At 40.0% G+C, this 20907-nt stretch overlaps 2 protein-coding genes across 12 annotated transcripts; both read right to left on the bottom strand.

Moving 5' to 3' along the window:
* Nucleotides 1-96: 96 nt before the first annotated feature.
* On the bottom strand, nucleotides 97-9226 carry asb11 (ankyrin repeat and SOCS box containing 11). 11 transcript variants are annotated; one of them, XM_004081419.5, is made up of 7 exons: nucleotides 8999-9226; nucleotides 7925-8004; nucleotides 7717-7824; nucleotides 5267-5417; nucleotides 5061-5195; nucleotides 3632-3820; nucleotides 97-3554 (listed from the first exon to the last, which is right to left on the bottom strand). In XM_004081419.5, the coding sequence occupies exons 1-7, from the start codon at nucleotides 9078-9080 to the stop codon at nucleotides 3430-3432; spliced, it is 870 nt and encodes a 289-aa protein (XP_004081467.1). In that variant the 5' UTR covers nucleotides 9081-9226; the 3' UTR covers nucleotides 97-3429. The 11 variants fall into 11 exon arrangements, with proteins under 11 accessions (XP_004081467.1, XP_078795235.1, XP_078795234.1 ...); XM_078939109.1 differs by having other exon boundaries at nucleotides 1676-3554; nucleotides 7709-7824; XM_078939108.1 differs by having other exon boundaries at nucleotides 1676-3554; nucleotides 7709-8004.
* Nucleotides 9227-10412: 1186 nt separating this feature from the next.
* Nucleotides 10413-20674, bottom strand: piga (phosphatidylinositol glycan anchor biosynthesis, class A). Its single transcript, XM_004081510.5, has 7 exons — nucleotides 20514-20674; nucleotides 17370-17812; nucleotides 17007-17277; nucleotides 15095-15227; nucleotides 13556-13688; nucleotides 11535-11741; nucleotides 10413-11059 (listed from the first exon to the last, which is right to left on the bottom strand). The coding sequence occupies exons 2-7, from the start codon at nucleotides 17790-17792 to the stop codon at nucleotides 10802-10804; spliced, it is 1425 nt and encodes a 474-aa protein (XP_004081558.1). The 5' UTR covers nucleotides 17793-17812; nucleotides 20514-20674; the 3' UTR covers nucleotides 10413-10801.
* Nucleotides 20675-20907: the final 233 nt, after the last annotated feature.

Raw genomic sequence — 20907 nt, 5'->3', positions numbered from 1 at the left:
CCATCTGAATGGCCAGTTTATAACTTGAATATCTCACAGATTACAAATTATCACAACAAAAAATTGGGATAACAAAGAACATGGTGACCGCTGGGTGAAAGGATTTCCATGTGATTTTATGTCTGTAAAAGAATCCCCTCACCCTTATTTGACATGCAGTAAATGTCGATCAGTATTTGAAGACTTTCTTTCACACAAACCTCTTTGCAAATGTGGTTTGGCACAAAGACATCTCTGTTTTTTTCAGCATGTTCCTGCTGTGAGGATTTTCCATGGACAAACCCAAAGGCAGCCAAACTCAGCACGCAATTCATGAAAACTGCGAGGAACTAGCAATGAGGAGGTGAGCCACGTGTACTTGAGTGACCAGGTGAGGAGACTGACTTCAGTGAAGCATAAGACGGGATCACAGAAGGCCCAAAAAGGGTAAGGGTACCAGGAGACAAAGCATCATAACACCTGCTTGGGAAAACAAATAAACATTTGTGTGAGTCAAAGATAAACTGCATCCACTGCTACCTCTAAACATCAAATGACTCTGTTTTCTTTCACTGCAAACAAACAAAGGAAATCCAAACACAGCTCACACTTCTGGAAGTTTGTACTAAATCTAAAATGTAAGTCTTATGTGTTCTAATGTATGCATTTCCCAGCCTGAGACTGTCAGCCTCGTTCAAGCCCAATAGAAATGTACATCAAAGCGTTGAAATAATGACCTCCTTTTAAAAAGAAAGACGACGATTTTCTGAAGCTTGTTATGGTGATTTCTTAATATTTGTCAATAATTTTGCTAATTTTGACTCAAAATTGGGGGGCAAAGCTTTTTGCTGGAGGGTAGCTGCCCCCCTTTGCACCACTGTAGCTCCGCCCCTGCTTTTAAGGATTTGTAGATAAGAGCAGGCTATCTTGTCTACATAAAAAAAAAAGATCAATCTTGTAATAAATCTTAAATTTGACAAGTACTTCAAAGTAAAACCCCAAGATACTTGAACTGCTTCTGTGATAAATCACCATTTAGGAAACGCACATTTAATTATAGGTTAATGCCACTGTATTATCGCAGGACAAAACATGTAACATGCAATGTTGGAATGGATTTGTCACTGAGGAAAATCTTCATTCAGGCCCTTTCTCTGAAGCTCTGACCTTTTTCCCACAGAGTAACACATGTCAGTGGAGCCAAAACAGGAGGCGCGAAATTAATAGACGCTAAAATAAATTAATTAACATGCATCGACGAAACGCACAATTAAACGGATAAAATCGGCGTGTATCTCTTCCAGACGTTCCTCTGAAGGCTGAGCTTTTCCTTTGCAGCCCGACTAAAGACCCGTCAGTTTTTATCGAGTCCAGCAACGTGTTTCGGGACTCAGCAGAAGTGACCTTTCAGGGTGGCATTTGGAAAATTAATTCCCCCCCGAACAGCACCAGCCACCACGCACAGCTCAAGCCCACCGCTCGCCACTTTCTCTGCAGGAGTTTTGTCGTCTCCTCGGCTGGCTCCGTTGTGTTGTTGGTGGTCTTACATGCACCCCCACACTTAAATTGGACTCATAGCTACAGGTTCACCCTCCATGGAACACATGGAAGGTGAACACATGTAAATCCTTAGAGACCCTCTGCAATAAAAACCGTGATTTTGGTGTTTTGCTCATAAAGAAAATGAAGCTTAAAATGGCCTTTCTGAGTATTTCTTTAATCAAATCGTCGTGAATCAGGAGCAGACGAATGAATACCATTTAAAAAAGAGCTTATTCATTAGGCCAGATCCGCGTACGTCTCTGTTTTCCTCGTCTGAGCTGGCATCTCTGGTTTGGAACTGAACAGCTGGATAGGAATAATACTACATGGCATTTTCGTTGCCTCGCTCATGTGAGGTTGGGGGGGGAGTAAGGGACTGTTTTAAGAGCGTGTAAACAGAGAGATCTCAGTAACAGAGAGTGGAAGGGGGGCGGGGTTGCTCTGTGCCAACAGTCCCCACACGATACTGAGGCAGTTTTTAACTACTGCCACTGTGCAGAAACTATATCCTAGAAAACGACACAGGTTTTTAAGATTTACCGCAAGCTAAAAACGACGTCATCATTATTAAACGACCACTGAGAGGCCTTTGAAAATAGATCAAAAGATAAACGGAGATGGGCTTTAAATGTCTCTGACTGTCCTGTTGTGAGAACAAAACGCCTTACGACATCTTATAATAGTTTCATTTCAGGTTTTTGTTTGAGACTAAAGAAAAGTTTGTGTAAACGAGGCAACAGCTCAAAGTTTACAAGTAAAAAACCTAGAAAATTTGAAAAATATTTATTTTGAGTAATTTTTTCATGTGGATATTGTTAAGATTGAACTTTACCCTTTGCTCCAATCATTTATCCTTAAAAAGGTTTTTGTAGCAAGGCTTGATTTAAAAGAATCCCAGCTTCTTCTTCTATTTTTACAGATATTTTTTTGGTTTATAGTTCACAATATTTCCACCAACAACCCAAAACTGCAAAAACGTCACTTCCAAGTACCGGTACTTAATTTAGTCTTTAAAAGAAATGTACAAAACAAACAGTTTTCAAGGTCAACTGAGAACAAATACAAATGTACAAATCCAAAAAAAGGACAAACTTAAAAAAACTGTGAAGAAGAAACACAAGCCCAGGCAGAAACTCCACTAAACTACACACAATGTTCCCAGGATTTATTCCAGGTGGATAACAATTTTGTGTCAGAACTCGTGTGTTTGTTTTTTTTTAAACCAAAAATGTCAAAGCTCAAAACTTTTTGAAACCTTCACGTCTAAGTTTGAATGAAAAGTCTACTAATGGGGGGGTCGGGGTCTTTCCTGCATCATTTTCAACAACCAACATGACCGGCAAACTCAACGGTGAGTCCAAAGATTATTAAGGGTTTAGGAAAATTGAATTTTTTGGAATAAAATTACTTTTATTCTGAATAAACTTAAAACGGTTGGAAACAACAAAGGTTATGACTCTGTGCCATATACTATTTATAACTGCTGTTATGTAAAGTGGATTTAAAAGAGGATTTCAAAACTATTATCTGTAAAGAAAGACAGACGGTGATAATTGATGTTCTTCTGCTTGCAGCTGTGGTGGCTGCAGAAGCTTGATAACCGCACATCTGCATCTCTGCAGCCAATACTGTTTTTTATTGTTTTTGTTGCCCTCATTTTAAAGAGACTCTGATTTTAGCGACACTCCCTTTGCTCCCAGTGGAGCAACAAAAGCGTTTATACAGGTACACAAACCTGTGGGAAAAAAGAGGCTTTTGGAAACGTTCCTAAAAATAGTCGGCTGCAAAAATAAAATAAAATGTAAATGCACGTTGGACTGATCTTGTATTATGATAACCCCGTTTTCCACGTCTAGATGGATTGATTTTCACATTTCTGGGTCTGCAGCAAGTACAAAAGGTGGTGCATCAGTTGTAGAGGAGGAAGTCTTGCATCCTGGGAGGCAGGGAAAGGCTGGGGGCTCGGTGCAGACGACTCCGTCCAAGACGTTTGCGGATGCAGAAGCGGCACAGCTGAGACAGAGAGTACGGACCTGAGCAGAGAGGAGAGGGTGCTGCTCGGCTCCAGTTTGTAAAAGACAGATTGACGGATGAAACGTTTTCCACACACCTCTTCTCTGCAGAGCAAATCTAACCGAGCTGTTTGGTGCAGACAGATCCAGAGGAGTCCTTCCTTCTGAATTTCCGTAAAAGGCGTTTGCCCCAAAGTCCAGCAAAAGCTCCACCACACCCAGATCCCCTCTCTGAACGGCGGCATGGAGAGGACTGTCCCGCCCGCATCCAACGCCAACATCTGCACCTACATTTATCGGAGCAGGAGGTTTCTTCAGTGGGCCATATAACCTCATGTTTTGGTGTAAATATATAAAATCTAAAATATCAGACCAATTAGAAATAAAAACTGATAATATAAAGTATGTTGTTATAGTTGTTCATCTTTTGGCATATCCCTTTAGGGGTCACCACAGCGAATCAGCTGTCACTGATTTGACGCCATTCCTGGCTCAACCCTGTATTTTATCCGGGCTGGGGACCGGCACAGGGAGACCCAGACTTGGTCTGCTTGTGGCTACATAGTCAGCATGAAGGGTCTTGCCCAAAGACCCACAGTGGATGAAGCTCATTGCGCCCCCTGGGAATCAAACCCTGACTTCCAATGTGCCGGTGCTGCACTTCAAAATAAAGTGTGACCATTTTCTCCCCCTAATGTCTCCTTAAGACACTTCTCCTCCCAAAGCTCTTTTGAGATGTGATATAATCTTAAAAAGCGATAAAATGTTAGGATGTTCCCTGATAAAACTCAGAACAAAAGTTGCAGATATATTATTCCAGTTCTGTCAGGGCTTGCTTTGAATAAAAACACATAAGACGCGATATTGATTAGTTATATACCTTAAATCTTATTTTTATTTTTCAAACCTTGATTTGTTTTTTTCTGGGGGTGAGATAAAACTATACTGTTGGTTTTTTCTTAATTTAACCTAGCTAACTTGTAAGTATTACTAATAATATTAATGATTATTATTATTATTACTTTTATGTAAACCTTTTGCAATTTCTTTATTTAATTGATTTTATTTGCATTTTTGGGCTGCTGAAAATAAACAAACAAAAAGGACCAATAAGCTTTAAAAGCCCAGAATAAAATAGTTCTCGAGTTCTCCGGGGTTACTGTTCCTCTTCTGAGCAGTTATTTGTAAAGTAAAAGTTTATCACAGCTTTGAAATCCAATGGAGACGATGTAATTACTCTTTTACTCTTTTGGTTAACAACAAAACGATACATCGGTTTAATATTTTTTTTATTCTGTCCCTATTTTAAAGAAGTGAATCAGGCTTGAAAGATTCATGTGACTAAAAAAGGAATTCATTCATGTAAAATATAGAGAACTTACTTTTGGAAACCATTATTTTGGATCAATATTTCAAATTTCTATTTAAAACTTGATTCTGTTCGCTACTTATTACATATCTCTATAACTAGAGGAATTCTAAACTTTCTAAACAGCTTTAGTAAACTAAAGTTGGGTATTCCTTCACCTGCAAGCAGCAGCATCTCCACACAGGAAGCCGCTCCTGCTCCACAGGCAGAATAAAGTGGGGAGCCCACTTCCGGCAGCTCCGTGTCCAGCTGAGCTCCGCAGGCCAGCAGCAGCTCCAGACACTCTCTGTGATCTGGTGGGAACAGAGCATTGGATCAGAGCCGAAGCTGGGAAGCACGCTTTCAAACGCTTGCTTTTGGGCACCTTTTTTTGCGGCCTCATGCATGGGTGAAGCCAGCTGGTGTGTGCTGTGGACGGATGCACCGTGCTGTAAGAGGAGCCCAACACAAGCAGCACTGCCGCTCCTGCAGGAGTTGAAGAGCGGTGTGGCGCCATCTGCTGAGGCTGCATCTGCCTGACACAACAGAAAGCACTTTTTTTTAGATGCCAAACAGTGGATGGGCAAAACACACACAAAAAAGGCAAAACGTTAACCCTTGCGCTGCCTTGTGGGGTCCAGATGACCCCACTACCAACGTTAACGTGCCGCCGTCACAACAGTCAGATTTGCTCTTTGAAAATCTGCCTTTCCTGTCGAAGCGGAGTGAGCCCTACCTCATTTCCCATCATCTCTCTGTTTATGTGCTTTTCCCGCTATGGCTCACAGCCCCCCTCACAACCCCAATCGGTGCAACAAAATTGGCAAGCGTTATTGGAGCTATCCAGCCGCACAGTTTAGATCCAGATTCCAGCTCAGGCGACGGAAGCAGAGACGCTCATGGATCTATTTGTCTGCGAGTGGATGCATCAGAATGGAGCGGAGCAGGGAGCTTGTGGCTCCCCCAGCGTATTTTCTACGTCACAAATACGATCTTATAGAACTGTACAGTTTTTGTTTTTTCAATTCTTCTGTGTGACGTAAAATTTTCAAGCCACTCAAGCTACTGGATATATAATCATGTATGATTTGAATTGAATTTTTGCAAACAGCATTTTTGTCAGTTGCTCAGAAATGCAAAATTAATTTACAGTACTTTCTTTCATATATGCCTTCCATCAACAGAAAATAGAGCATGTATTAAAACAGTTCAAACGCATTTTTTTAGTGGAGTGGGTCTTGAAATAGTCCAGCAATTGGGCATCCATACACGTCTCCAAGGGGAGAAACAATGGACCTATTTAAATTAAGTTTGCTTCGGTTATTAATTTGTTAATCTTGTATTTTTACTTTTTTGCCTTTCTTTTTCCACCGAATGACCAATTTTGGTGTTTAGCCTTCTCTGTAGTCTTTGTCAGACGTTGTTGGCTTCCCCCATGCCCTCATATGGTCTGATCGCTGTACAGTATGTTCCCCTGGTTTGTCTTCTGGTTAGGTCAGTTTACGTAATTGTTTGGTTAAGTTAAGTTTGTTACCTGAGTTAATTCTGTTTTCTGTTGACAGGTCTCTTGAAAATCTTAGTTTGTAAATACTCTGAGGTTTTTTTTGTAAAGAAAAACAAACAACTTTCTTTTAAATTTGATGAATTTTCTGATTTCCTCCTTGGCCGTTCGGTCCCTCTCAGTCGTGTTTCATACGTGACCAAATTACTCACTTTTCTTTGTGGTGACGAGTAAGCAGAAAAAATGGAAGGGCATTATTATCAGTGGAGTTGGTGCCCAATAAACATCATCTGCATAAACTTGACCAAAACAAGTCAGCTAATGAAGACACATGAGGGCCGCTTACAAGTGAATAGACCGTTGGTGTGTCCAGAGCCACAAAGATGGTCCTCCAAGCACTTCTTTTGTCTAAGGAACTTTAAAACAGCTTCAGAAATGTGGAAAGTATTCTGACCCCCCCTCCACAGGGTACTACAACCTGCTGAGGAGATCACTTGGTTCAGCAGTTTCAGAGCCATTGTTAGGTTAGTTTACACCCCTTTGAGACACCAGACTGCAGCTGTAGATGGCCTCTTAAGCACAAACCAGGTTTCCATAATTAGGGTAGGGGGGGGTTTGACTTCCCTGAAGTCTGCTCACAAAACTGGTTGACCTTGTGTCCGAATTCCCACCCTAACCCCGAACTACTATATAAAAAACTATGTATTGCCCTGGATTTTAAAAGCAACTGGGACACCACCATGCTCTCTACTTCTTTTTTTCTTTTGTTTAAACAGTGAATATGACATCATCGTTTTCACAAAGTTAAAATCTAATTGATGTATGAGCGTTTTGTGACAATCATTTTTGCATTCACTAAATTCTGAAGATAAAAACATTAATATGTTATTTTAAAACATACATTTAAATACATTTTCTTTGAAAAGAAATCGTCCAAACGCAATGCATTGTGGTCTATATTCGCCAATCTAGTGAGCATCGATGTACACTGGTTTTTCGCAGAGACTTCCGGGAAATTTCTAGGTCACTGGATTAGGGAATTGTAGATTTAGACAGCACTAGAAAATGGTAAACAAGCTGTGTTGTGCACTATGTAGTGAGTAGTGAAGGAATTCAGACATAGCCCAAATACAAAAACCTCGTGTCAGATTTCTGAAGAAGCCAGCTTTCGCGAGAAAAAAGCATCTTCTAAACTCAACATACAACTATTCTTACAAACTTCTTCAGTTCCCGTGTAAATGATCATTGTGCCTTTTTTTTTCTGCAAGAGGGTTAAATTGCATATTTGTGAACGCGTCTAAAATGTGAAAATATTTATGTTCAGACCTTCTCACCTTTGCATCGCTTTCCAGCAGGAACTTGGCACAGTGATAATGACCTCCAAGACAAGCCTCGTGGAGGGGAGACACCCCATCCATGGTCAGCGTGTCCACGTGGAAGCCCTGTAGGTGGGATTATAAGGTGACTCAAAATGTCTGTGACCTTGTACTGGTCAGGCAAACTGTGTGTGATGATGGGTGGAGAGAAAGGCCACATCTGCACCTGTGCAACAAGCGACCTGAGGAGGAGGAGTCTGCCCTGGGACGCTGCTTCATGGAGAGGACTTCTGTCTGACCACCAGTCTGAGACCAAGGCGTTACAACAGGAGTCAGAAGATTAAGATCAACTTTTTTAATCACCGTAGGGAAATTCAGTTGCAGTAGCAACACCGTCAAATGAAATAAATACTTAATATACAAATACATAAATATATAAATACGGAATATGCAGAAAACACAAAAAGTTGCCACTTTGACAGAAAGCTCTTAGGTTATTCCAAGAAAGGCAAACCCTTATTTTTCAAAGTTAAAAAACAATTAAAAACAATAGAAGGAGCTGCATTTCCAGAATAAAATGCAGCGTTGAATGCTATATTGGTGAATGAATATGAAACTTAATGGGTAATAGTTGTCAAAAAAATAAAGAAATAAAGAAATGATCAAAGTTGAACATTAATAAAGTAAAAAAGACAGCACAGTAAAAAAAAAGATATTTTTGTGAAAAATGTATCAAACCAGCGAGCTTCTGCACCAAGGATTCCCTATCTATTTCAATGGGAATCCTGGAATATCTTGAGAAACTTTTAAGGATTTAAAGGAAGAAAAGTCATTGCTGGAAGAGCTTAATATTTTAATGGTTAAATGGTTAAAATAGGTAAAAATTGTGGGAGTTAAGTGCCAAAAAATGTTGAAAGATACTGTACTAAAGAAAGAGCGGCTGGTTGGAAAGGTGAAATGCTACCACGCAGGAAACCAAAGTTTGATTCCCGGAGGGGAATGGTAATGGGGCAATTACCCCATCAATGGCCAGTGAGGGCCCTTAGGCAAGACTGTTAACGCTACTGCCTCCCGAGCGCTTCGACTGCAGCTCACCGCTCCCCCAGGGGATGGGTCAAATGCGAAGAACAAATTTCCCATTGTGGGATAAATACAAAATAATAAAATGAAAAATAGAAAAGAAACAGCAAAACAATGGATTGAAGGATTAATAGCAATCAACCAGATACGCATCTTCTAATTTCTCCCACAGAACAGCAAAACTGAACCAAAACTTTGCGAGGACCATGTAAAAACTCACCAGCCATCAACAGGTTACACGTCCGACCTCCATAGATGTGGAGGGGATTCGGCTGTGACCCCACTGCTCGGACGGCAGCCATCGTTTTAAAAGTAGGCAGACTCCTTCACAAACTCTCCCAGGCTCCACAAACCTGAAGCCGGCCTTCATTCTTCTCTTATCTGCTCCTCTGGTGACTTCCCCCACACCCCCTCATTCAGTAAAAACAAAAAAACCTCTGCATGTGCATAACAAAAGGAGCTGAAACACCCATTTTCAACAAGCAATTCAAAGTTTTTCACCAAAAAAAAAAACACATTTTTAATCGCATTTCTTCAACTAAAAGCTGAAAGTTGATTTGACTTAAAAAAAATCTAAAAATTATGAAAAAAGAATGTATTTATGAATGGAGGAAAAAGATGTATGGCAAAAAATAAAATCCCAAACTGGCTTAGTAAACGTCTGTAAGTTTGAAGATACGCTCCGTGTTTTTCAATTATATATAAATTTAACTTAAAAGAAGTTTTTCTTTTTAACTGAGTGTCAACCAACAGCAAAACCACCATCGTCTGTCTGTAACCTGAGGCTTCAAAGCCACATAAGGTTCATTTCCCTCTCCGTTCTTTAGTGAAAGGAAACTAGAAAGATTTAATTTTTCAAAATAACTTAAATGTCAAATGTAAGTAAAGTAAAATAAAATAAGTAAAGTAACTTTATTCAAGTCATTCACTAACAGTTGAAGGATTGTAGGCATCTGTCCACGAGGATCCTGACTACAGTACCCATAATGCTCCAACAATCCATTTAGTGGTTTGGCTTCCTGTTTTACAAAGTCAGACTAAAACATTTGGACACATTTTTTTGCACCATGTGCCACAAAAAACCATTGGGTGTCAGTAAACCAAAAAACAGAGTTAAGGGGTACTGGATTATACAACAGATTTTCTACTTTTTGAACAAACTCAAGGATTTTAAGTGAGCCTTAAATACAGTAAGGGTCACCTCATTAGTTCTGAATTTTAATTTTAGTAACTGGTAGTTAGACTGAATCATTTCTGGCAGAGATGCCCCACAAATAGAAAAATAAACTTTTTTTTTAAATCACTGCTGATGTTCCACGACCTGCTGCTAGATGACCCACGGTGTCTTTTATTTTGAAAGGAAGTCATTCGAACCTCTGTCAAAAGTTATGAACTATTTCATAAAAAGGCCAGTTTCTCTTTGTTTTATTCATGAAAAAAAAACATTGTTAGTACGGTAAGAATTTACCCTAAAAGTAAGAATCACAAAAATACAAATCAGTGTTTTATTTTCTGACCCCTGATCTATATGCGCCCCCTGCCTGTTTTGTCTCCAACTTCTCATTAAAGGCCATCATACCTCCTTCGAATCCTGTTTTCTGTGAGAAGCCAGACAAGAAAAACATTTAAAAAAAAACAGTTTAAAGATTTATTTTTATGATAGACGTCCCGGATCCCATCGTACAAAAACAGTGAAAAATAAAGATAATACAAATCCATTTATTCTGTCATTTAGAGCTTTATAAATACAGTGAATTTAATTGGCTAAAACTAAAAACATGGTAATAATACAGTAGTTCTGTTTCCAACCATTCATTTCCATTTAAACTGCAACAAATGTGGAAAGTGCTTAAAAATAGTGAAGGAGTGTGCGTCATCGAAACATTCAGACATGAGCTGTGCTCTGTAACAGAAGCTGAGGAGGCGTCAGAAGCACAGTCACTGTAGTGCGGTTTCAAATGTCTGTTGGCAGCTTTACGACCCAAAGCAGCAGGAGCTAAAGGTGAGCGAGTGATCGCGGAGATCAGGTTTGTTCGTCTGTCTTCTTCGCTGCTTTTTTGAAACAGGCGTCTTGCCTCCAGAGGCCGCGAGGGCCGCTGGCGTCCACGGCGGCGTCCATGAGCTCACACGGCGCCAACCACTGCAGCAGCAGCAGGAAAAGGAAGTCCAAGACGGCCACGAAGGCGAAGATGGAGCCGGCCACCGGGCCGCAGTGGGACCTGAGCCTCCGCAGCCTCCTGTCCAGGGGGAGGACCTCCTCTGCCGCCACCCTGTCGTACACCTGAAGGAGAAAACTTTATTGACACTCCAAACAAGGACAGACGATACTCGATACCCTGCAATTCAGGTTTTGCATCTTGACTAAAGACTTGCATAAACAACATCAAGCTTGTAATATGATAACTCAAAGAAGCTGGAGCTGATTTTCACCTCTTTTTGAACTCGAAAAGTGAAAGTTTGCTATTTTTTTATGGGGTTACATCCGAAAAATAAAAACGTGGGGCAAAGAGATGCATATATAAATCCAGTCTGGATCACTAACACCCAATATTTAAGGTTTAAGGGAGAAAAACAGAGAAATAAGGTTCAAAATAACTGACCTTTTCATGGTTTTTGTGAGCAAACATCAAGTCAGTAAGCTGAACTCAGAGAGAACCCGTCAGGTAACTACATGCTATTCATTTGGTCTCCTGGATCGTCTTTTAGTTCACTCATTTTCTTAACAAAAACCTGCAGTGACCGTTGAATGAGCGCACCTTCTCCGTCCTCTCTGCAACGTTTCTCCAGGTGTAGAGGTTTTTCACTCGAGCGTGGATGGAGGCCGGGGCGGGAACGGAGCCGGATCGCTCCTTGGCGATGACGGCTTCCAGACCGGCACAAAGCGACCGCACTGTTGGCTCGCAAAGCGTGATCAAATCCTCGGGTAACACCTCGGGAATGCCGCCAACACGAGTGCTGACAACCTTAGGAAGGAGGCAGAGACAAACACAGAAACCGTTTTTAAATGGAGATTTTCCTCATGACAGAAAAATCCACTGCAGCTGTCTTTTCTTCTGAAATGTCAACCATTTTTTTTGTGTTACTTTGTGTATTCATTCAGATTGCTGTTAAACTGAAAGGAGACTTTTTGTTGTTGCACCAAGATTGTTTGTCTTTGACAAGCAGAAAAATTGCAGGAAACGGAGCCAAGATCAGATGGAGGCTTTCAGCTGAAGTCAGGCATTTGTTTGTGTTTCTTTGCGGTGAAAGAGCAGTTAGAGACAGTGATAGTTTGTTTCACCATCAGGTCTATTTTACTGATGGAAAGTGAAAAAGAGCTTTAAACGGCTCTAATTACAGGAAGAGTGAGGAAACGTTTACAGGTCGATGCTGAAATGCTGAAGAACTGGAATTAATGCGCTTGTTTACTCATCCCTAAAAACATTTTATGCTTTTGTGTAAAGAAGCATCCTGATGACCATAAATAGCTTTTTTTAGATTAGAGTCTTCTCAGCATCCTTTAGGACAGCCATGATGAACCTGGCAGTGTACACTATATGACCAAAAGTAATATAGCGTATACTTGGCCACAGGTGTATAAAATGAAGCTCTCTGACGTGCAGACAGTTTTTACAAACTTTTTTAATAGAACGCCCCGCTCTCAGGAGCTCCGTGAATTCCAGCGTGGAACTGTCACAGGACTCCACCTGAGCGACAAACTTCCTCCGTCCTAAATCTTCCACCGTCAGCTGTCAGCTCCATCAGGACCAACTGGAAGAGTTTGGGAACAGTTCAGTCATGAAGGGGTAGACCATGCAAACTGATGAAGAGGGGTCAGTGGATGCTGAAGGGCAAAGAGGTCTGCTGCAGAGCTCCTGTTTTTCAGGAGAAATGTGATTGTGTCTGCTGTAAATCAAAGTATTGTTCACATCCATCACCATGCTTTTGAATGACTTATCGTGTGAGTTAGTTTGTTTTGCATAGTTATCATTTAATGGAAACAGTGTCAGAGAGAAATTGTGTTTTTTCTCTCGACATTTCTGGAATTTACATAAAGTTTTGCGCATACGTAAAAAGGAAACGGAACTAATATCTGGTTAGTTTACATCTCATTTCCTCAATAAAGACTTCTTCATCAGCGCAGATCTGACTTTGCTTCTTTAAAACCCATAATCTGACATGTGGTGGACCACAGAGCTCTATTTTAGACCCACTCTGTCTTTTGACTTGTTCATGCTTAAACACCTAACGGTAAAATATTATAAATCAGCAAGAAACCTGAGAGTCTATTTTGATGGTGGTTTTGGTTTTCAACCACATCATAAATAAATAACTGAGCTGGATTTTTTAATATCTTATCACATCTATTATAATTTTAAATTGAATTTTACTCTGTACCTTTCCTACTACTTTAATCATTAATTAACAATCAACTATATTATATATCATTAAATATCAATTTATTGTGGTACAATGATTTTTAATGTTTGTAATGTTATTTTAATTATTTACTAAGAGTGTTTTCTTAGTGTGTCAATTTATTACATTTTCTTTCACTTTGAGAGTTTGTGTGTTCCTTGTGGGTTCTTTGTGTAGGTTTGAATTGTATTGCACTTGGAGCGTGTCGAGCACCTTTGTGTCGTAAATGTTTCACGTACAATTAGACGTTATTACTGAAGCTGATGGATATCTCTGACAGTTTAACATGAAGGAACTGTTCAGGCCTGTTGCATTTGTGAGTTACTGCAGCTTCCACTCATAACCGCAGCTTTGGAAACCTGATTAAGACGCGACAGACCTGCAGTCCGCAGCTGGCTCCTTCCACGATGGCCATGCAGAACGCTTCGGTCAGCGACGTGTTCAGGAAAATGTGGCCCTGGACGAGGACGCCGCGCACGTCTTTGTGCTCCAAAGCCCCGAGCAGACGCACCCTGCAAAGACAAAACCGCCTCTTATCAAACACACATAACTGTGTCATTATGTGACAGAGTTGCAACATTTGGTATAAAAGCATGTCCACACTAGACTATCAAATAGTTTCGTTGTCACAGATAAACATCGTCTCCAAACGTGTTAGGATGCCATTAAAAAGGGACTGTATTCAGGAAATGAAACTTATTTATTTAACACCTTCTGTTGTTTTGCGGTTTTTGTTTTTGGACAGAAGTAATTTATAGCTGATTTAACAACTTTAATTTAATTCCAAAAATGAGATTGTTGTGAGGTTTGGTATCTGAAACTCAGAATGAGACTCCAATTAGACAGTTTATTCAAAAACCACAGAGTTTACTGGATCTCTAAAAGCTCTATCAGCTGAAAAACCACAGGCTGGAGGCCAATCACCGACACCCTAAAGCAGGGGAGTCAAACTCATTTTCACCGAGGGTCACATCAGCATAGTGTCTGTCCTCAAAGGGCCAGATATAACTTATACGTGTAACCAAATGTAATGAAAAATAAATGTAACTACTCCTTAATGGTAAATAACTCCATATTTATTTAATATAACTTTTTAAAGTGACAATTACAGCTGCATAGAAAACAGATGTTTGCTTGTTACTTTGTTACTCACAGACATCTACCCCAGGCTAAGGACAGAGGAACAAACGGTGGGGTGGCAGGTTCTCAGTCAATACGTGCTTTCAGTACATACCGGTAGGTTTCGGATGGACCAGGGTTTAAAATGAGCAAAAGTGCACAATGGTGTGTAGTGGTGTAGTGTGTAGACCCTGGTTTAATTCTTGGCTGGGTCTTTATTGGGCATACCAATCTGATTTTCCAACAGAGATGGGCACACGGTCCCACTGCCAAAATGCTTGCCCCTGGTTTGAGGAGCATAGAGCCCGTGTGATTTATTAAACAACAAACTCAGTTAAACTAAAGCCCATAAAACATCTATGTGTGATGAAAAGGAGGCAGAAAACAGAGGAGTTAAAGGTAACTAACTCTTCAGGAGGACCACAGACTGATCACCTCCATGTGAAGGAAACCTGAACCAGGTATAAAAAAATGTATTCAAGTTTTTCCCTCACATTAAAATGATGGATTTTTTATTATCTGTGACCTTTAATGTTTAGCGTGCACTGAATACTTGTAGAACTTACAAAACGTGCTCAAACTGACGGGAAAAAAGCAGTTGGTGGCTTTGCAGTTATTGTGATTCAAAAAAAAAAAAAAAAAAAACTTAAGAGCTCGACTATTTTCGCGTAAACACCAACAAAACAGGTTTTAATAGGAATTTAACACTGCTTGGACTTGTTGAAACAGAACTTGTTTTAAATAAACAATCCTGGTTTGACCTTATCAAACGTGCTCAGGAACTGTATTAAAGTGATACCTGTCATGTAGCTGGTATTTCTCCCGCACCTCCTCCAGTACGATCCTCTTAGGACCTTCTCCACCAATCAGGAAATGCAGATCGGGGTGTTTGAGACACAGATCCGGGATTATTCCACCAAGAAGATCAATACCTGGAGAGAAAACACCAGCCTGATTGTTTCTGCTGTGGCTAAAAAACCACAACACATTATGATAGTTTTGCACCAAAGTATCGTAATATTGAATTCAAAAGCAAAATCCTTTGACTTCCACAATAAAAGCCATATTTTTCCAAAACCTTCTGGAAGCTTGTTACACAGGCAATCCAGTTCTCCTGATGAACAAAGAGGCTCAGAAAGCGGGATAACCTTGGTAAACGTCTGTGCTAGCATAAAGGAAAACTAACGCCGCTTTGTCAAAACACCACCTCGTTTTAGCACAATTTAGATTTAAAGAATAAACTAAATCAATCCAGTTCATAAGTAATAGCCGTAATACAATAGGGCTGCACTGAATCATTGTCATATTTTTAACATATTAAATTGAAAGATAGAACCTTGTTAGCATTATTTTAAGTTAGCACGCCAGCTGCATAAACGCCATAAGGCATAAAAAGGCTGGGGCAGAACTAAAGATCAATTTGGTTTGCCCCATTCCTGTTTTCCCGCTGAACATTTTTTATCTGCTATGTAATTTGTGCAGTTTGTAAGTTTACACCTTGTTTCTGGCCAAATGCATTCAAGTTCCTGGAACAAAAAGCACATGAGGAGTGTTAAGCACAAAATATCAACGATTCAAAGTGAAAAAGGTGGGGAATTAGACTCCAAGAGGATTTTGTCTGGCCCTTGATTCTACGCTGTTAATCTAACTTCGTGATTGTCCATTTAAGCAAGTGCAGGAGATTTGTCACAAATGCACTCATTAAAATACGTTTTTTTATTTTTGACTGGTGTAAATCCTATAAGTTTGCTTTTAGAGGATGCTTAAATCCTTTACTGAAAAAGAAAAAGTACTATAGAAAGGGGCAAAGCCGTTGTAACAATCAGAAGTCTCATTATGCAAAAATACTTGAATACTACAAAACCTTTTTATTAAAATTAAATTTAAAAAACAAGAAATTGTGTAACATAAAGCACAAACTGTTAGATTTCCAAACATTTATTTAAACCTTTAACACAAATTCATTTTTCTGCAATAAATAAAGTGATGGGATTGAATGAAAGCAGGTAAATACTTTCAAAAGAAAGTCAGTTTCAGACCCAAAGCACAGCTGTCATAGTTTGGTGACAAAAATAGCTTTTGAAAACATGCTGTAAATACACGAGTAGCATCCCTCACTATAATGTGGTTTGCCTTTCATGTCCTTGCAGTTAACTGGATATTTTTGTGTGCAATTGTGCACGTTTTTATTCGGCACGCTGTGTTCTGCGTCTTGATTGGTTGTCAGTCAGTTTCCTTGGTGCCGTGTCTCCTGTGCAGAATCAGTTCAGCTCGCAAAGATGATCTTTGTTTTCATTATACTGCAACTTTTTCTCTATGCCTGTCAAAAGTGTATAAAGTGTGCAGTGAGTGTTTTTACAGCCTTAAATCCTCTACTGTTAATGGAAAAAATAGAGTTGACTACAGTCTGGATTTCACCTATTGTGGGTTATTTGTAGAACAATTCTGTGATAAATGAGGGAACAGTATTTTACAGGGTAAAGGTTGACTGATGTGTTTGTGTAACAAACCGCCTAGTGGTGATTTTGGTGAACTGACCTGGCTCCAGTTACTTTACAAATGCAAGTCCCTTTGATTAGTCGTTGTTGATGCTAATGTAACACTTTATTCTTAATTTTGGTCAAATCTGTGCTGCCGTAGGTTTCATGGAAATTATTAAAAATGATTAAAAAAAATTGTTCGACACATTCCTTTAAAGTCATTTTACCAACCTTTTCGGTAGACGAGGCGGCTGACGACGACGATGGTTATCCTGTCCTTCTGTCGCTGAGACGGGTCGGGCGTGAAGTCTGTGGGGTCGACGGCGTTGGGAATGACGGACACGATCTCTGGCTGCAGCGTTCCCCGCAGAACGGTGTTCTCCTTACTGGTGTAGGACACACACACTATGTGGTTGGTGTCGCACAGAGACACCGTCAAGAGCTTGTTGGTCAACACGGAGCTCAAGTCAGCAAAACCAAAAAGTGAGTGGTCAGTGAACACCTAGAAACACAACAAGGTTGTTTTTGGGTGAAGTCGGTCAGTACAACCACACACAGAAGGTGGTGAAGGTAAAGCAGCTTGGTGGGACCTACTGTGTTCAGGCCCATGGTTTTGGCGTGGAAAAGTGCATCATGGGCCATGGCAGAGAAGGAGCTGTGAGCGTGAACCACAGTGATGCGCTCCCTGACGAAGACGCAGCGGAGCAGGGGGAGGCTGTGGAAGCAGGTGGTGGCCGTGGACTGGTTGTACATGACTTGCAGGGGCAGGTAGTAGACCTTGAGTCCGTGAGTCAGATACCTGACGCCCTTCCTCCTGCCGTACGCATGCGTGACGACCACCACCTTGTGTCCCTTTTCAATCAGACACTGCGACAGCTGATAAATGTGACTTTCAACTCCGCCCATGTTTGGGTAGAAAAAGTCCGACACCATGCAGATGCTGTGCTTCCTGCCGACCCCAGAGGAGTCGCTGCTGTCTGGTTTTGGTGAGGTGGCTACTTTCCTTCGCTGACTCATGGTCTAATCCTGGATTGGTGCTAAAACATCAGAAAAATAATCAAATAGTTGTTTAAAAAAGCTCACCCCAGACCCCAACAAATCTACTTTTTTCTCTATAGATTTTCAATGTGTAAACCAGAAAGGGATAAAAAAAAAAAACGACTAAGTTAGAGTCAGTTATGTGTGCAAATTCGAATGTTTTAGCAGGTTATTATTTTTTAATATCTAAAAATAAATAAACTATACCAAATATGAATGCAACACTTTTTGCTTAAGCACCTCTAACTCTCCACATATTTGATTTTCAAAATGTTTATGCAATATCAACAGAAGTTGAGCAGAAATTAATTCAATTTATTTATGAAAAATGGTAAATGGCGTATACTTGTATAGCGCTTTTCTACCTACAAGGACAAAGCGCTTTTACAGCCAGCGACCCATTCACCCAGTCACACACACATTCACACAGGCTCTGCTGCCAAACACAGGCGCCCGCCTACCACCTACCAAGGTGGGGTTCAGTGTCTTGCCCAAGGGCACTTTGACTCATGGGTGTGCAAGGTGGGAATTGAACCTGCAAGTTTAGGATCATGGGTTGACCGCCCTACCACTGCACCACGGCCGCCCCATCCTTTTTTTAGGAAAAAGGATAATGTTTATTTATACAAATGTCAAATACAATGTGTGATCCGAAAGCAATCTAATGATAGAAAAGAAAGTTACAAAGGCCCTAATCTTACTGAAAACAAGAACCTATTAAGATTTAAAATCTGTCTCCTGTCTTCCAGTATGAATTAGCTGTACGGGTCAGCAAAACAGTCAAAGTTTTACTGTGTTTGATGGGGGGGGTTCTGCAAATATAATTTTTAATAGAACCAACTTCCTCGCTGATTATTTTAACATAAATGTTTTCTTTTCTGTACCTCAATAGGAAACATGTAGGCTACATTAAAACCAATGTTATGCTAAAAGAAAGAAAAATATTGGGAAAAATTAATGTCAAACCTTTGCATATAAAGCAAGTAAAGTTAGCCTTCTACAAGGGAGTGATGGTACTTTATTCAAACCGATCTATCTCAAACCGAAGTGTCCCCAGTGATCTTTTAAGTATGATTATTATTGTTTTGTTAGCCAAAAACCGGTGTCGTTTTCTAGGACCGTTTCTGCAGAACAGCAATGCGAAATTTACCTCGAGTTTGTGGGCGGGACCATTGGTGGGGAGTAAGCCTGTGTTAATCTCATCATCCATCTGTTTACACACTCTCCCACTAGCTTACAGCCCCTCACAACCCCAACCTAACATTGGAAGAGTGACAAAAATGGAGAGCAATATCAGAGCTATCCAGTTGTTCAGTTATGAGCCAGATGCCAGCTCGGACGAGGAAAACAAAGACGTTCACGGATCTATTCGTCTGCGAGTGGATGCATCAGAATGGAGCGGAGCAGGGAGCTTGTGCTCCGCCCAGCACGTTTTCGATGCAACAAATACGCCATTGTTTGAACTGCATTTTCCGTCTGTTCCTGATTCACAACAAGTTGAATAAAGAAACAGTCAAATATGCCATTTTGAATTCAACTTTCTTTATACGTGTCTTCCACCATGAGAACAAGGTAACACCAAAAATACGATTTCATCAAAGTGGGTCTGTTAAGTGAACAAGAGAAAACAGATTCGTACAACCTTGTTTATAGTCTAAACTACAACTTTTAATTTAGGTCTGACAGTATTTAAGATTAAACAAAACAGTGACTAGCAGCTCAGATGACAATGGTCCCAGCCACAGAGACTTGATGAATAATCAGTGGGCTGTTTTGCATTCTTTCAAATAAGCTAGCTGTAATGGATCCGCTCCAACCAACAACAGACTATAAACCACATTCTCCTTCAAGTCCAGCATTCATATCATTCTAGCATCCAGAACAGCCTCTGGTGTCATTTATGTGATGTCGGCTCACAGAAGAAGCCCGTCAGACGAGAACTTTGGACACTTTTCATGAAGTTACACCTTTATCCCCCACCACTACCTGTTCAAGTCATTAATATAACGATGCTTGTGTCATTGACCACTTCTCCTAATAACCATTAAATAAGCTTAATCAAACGTAAATAATAAAAAAAAACTATATTTAAATTTTTACATTCACATAACGAAAGAAATATCAGGCAACTCTATATTCCATCATTTTATCACTCTTTTTGTCATGTGTGCGTATGTGTGTGTGTACTGGGGGTTGTCGGCACTGTTTGTCTTGTCATCTTGTTTTTACATTTTATTGTTGTATTTTATGCACAGCACCTTGACTGACATGTGTTGTTGTAAAAGTGCTATAATAAATAAAGGTTGATTTGATTTGATTGGGATAATGTCAACTGTAAAGGGAGAAGAAAATATATTCCTTCTCCAAAACCCCCACACAAATTAAAAAAATAAATAAAACAATAAATACAAATCAATAATGTGGCATCAATATTTTCCTTAAACACCTAAATAATAAAAATGTTTACTCATCAGTGCTGATACAGCAGTCTCTGTTTAAGTTAATAATTTTCAAGTCCAATATTCCAGACATTGTAAAATAAAACGTCAGTATAGCCGAACTGGGGGGAAACTAGCTACCTGTAAACTGTTCCAATAGCCAATCCAATAACAGCTTAGTTACTTCTTTTACATGAAGAACTATTTTCATTACGTCATTTGAATGACTATTTTCGCTCCTGACAGCCTACGTTTGGCTTACCGTGTGCAGAAATGTCGGCTTTGTTCCAGCTTTGAAAAAATAAAAAGTAAAACACGCTCAGTGGTCGATTCTTTTCCCTCCAGTTCTTTATGCTAACCGTTTAGCCGCCTGTGCTACTTCCTGCTACGTCAGACGTAGTGAGTACGTCAACTGCGTTCCCCGTTGATCACGTGGGTGTCAGAAGCATCTTCAGTGCTTTTTTTCATTAAACGATTGAACATAACAGAACATGGCTGAACATACAAGTAATTAAAAAAAAAAAATCAGAAATTACAGTCAGAAGAAACAAACGCAGAACAACATAATGGTAAAATAAAATAATCACAAATTTAGCTAGGCTTATTTTTTTCGATTACATCCATTAGAAGTTTTGATTAAAATAATAATAATAATA

Source organism: Oryzias latipes, chromosome 21 (assembly GCF_053564925.1).
Source record: "Oryzias latipes strain Hd-rR chromosome 21, Olatipes_Hd-rR_3.1".
Classification (NCBI taxonomy): Eukaryota; Metazoa; Chordata; class Actinopteri; order Beloniformes; family Adrianichthyidae; genus Oryzias; species Oryzias latipes.
Note: the sequence above shows the minus strand (reverse complement) of the source record. Positions and strands in the feature narration are given on the sequence as shown.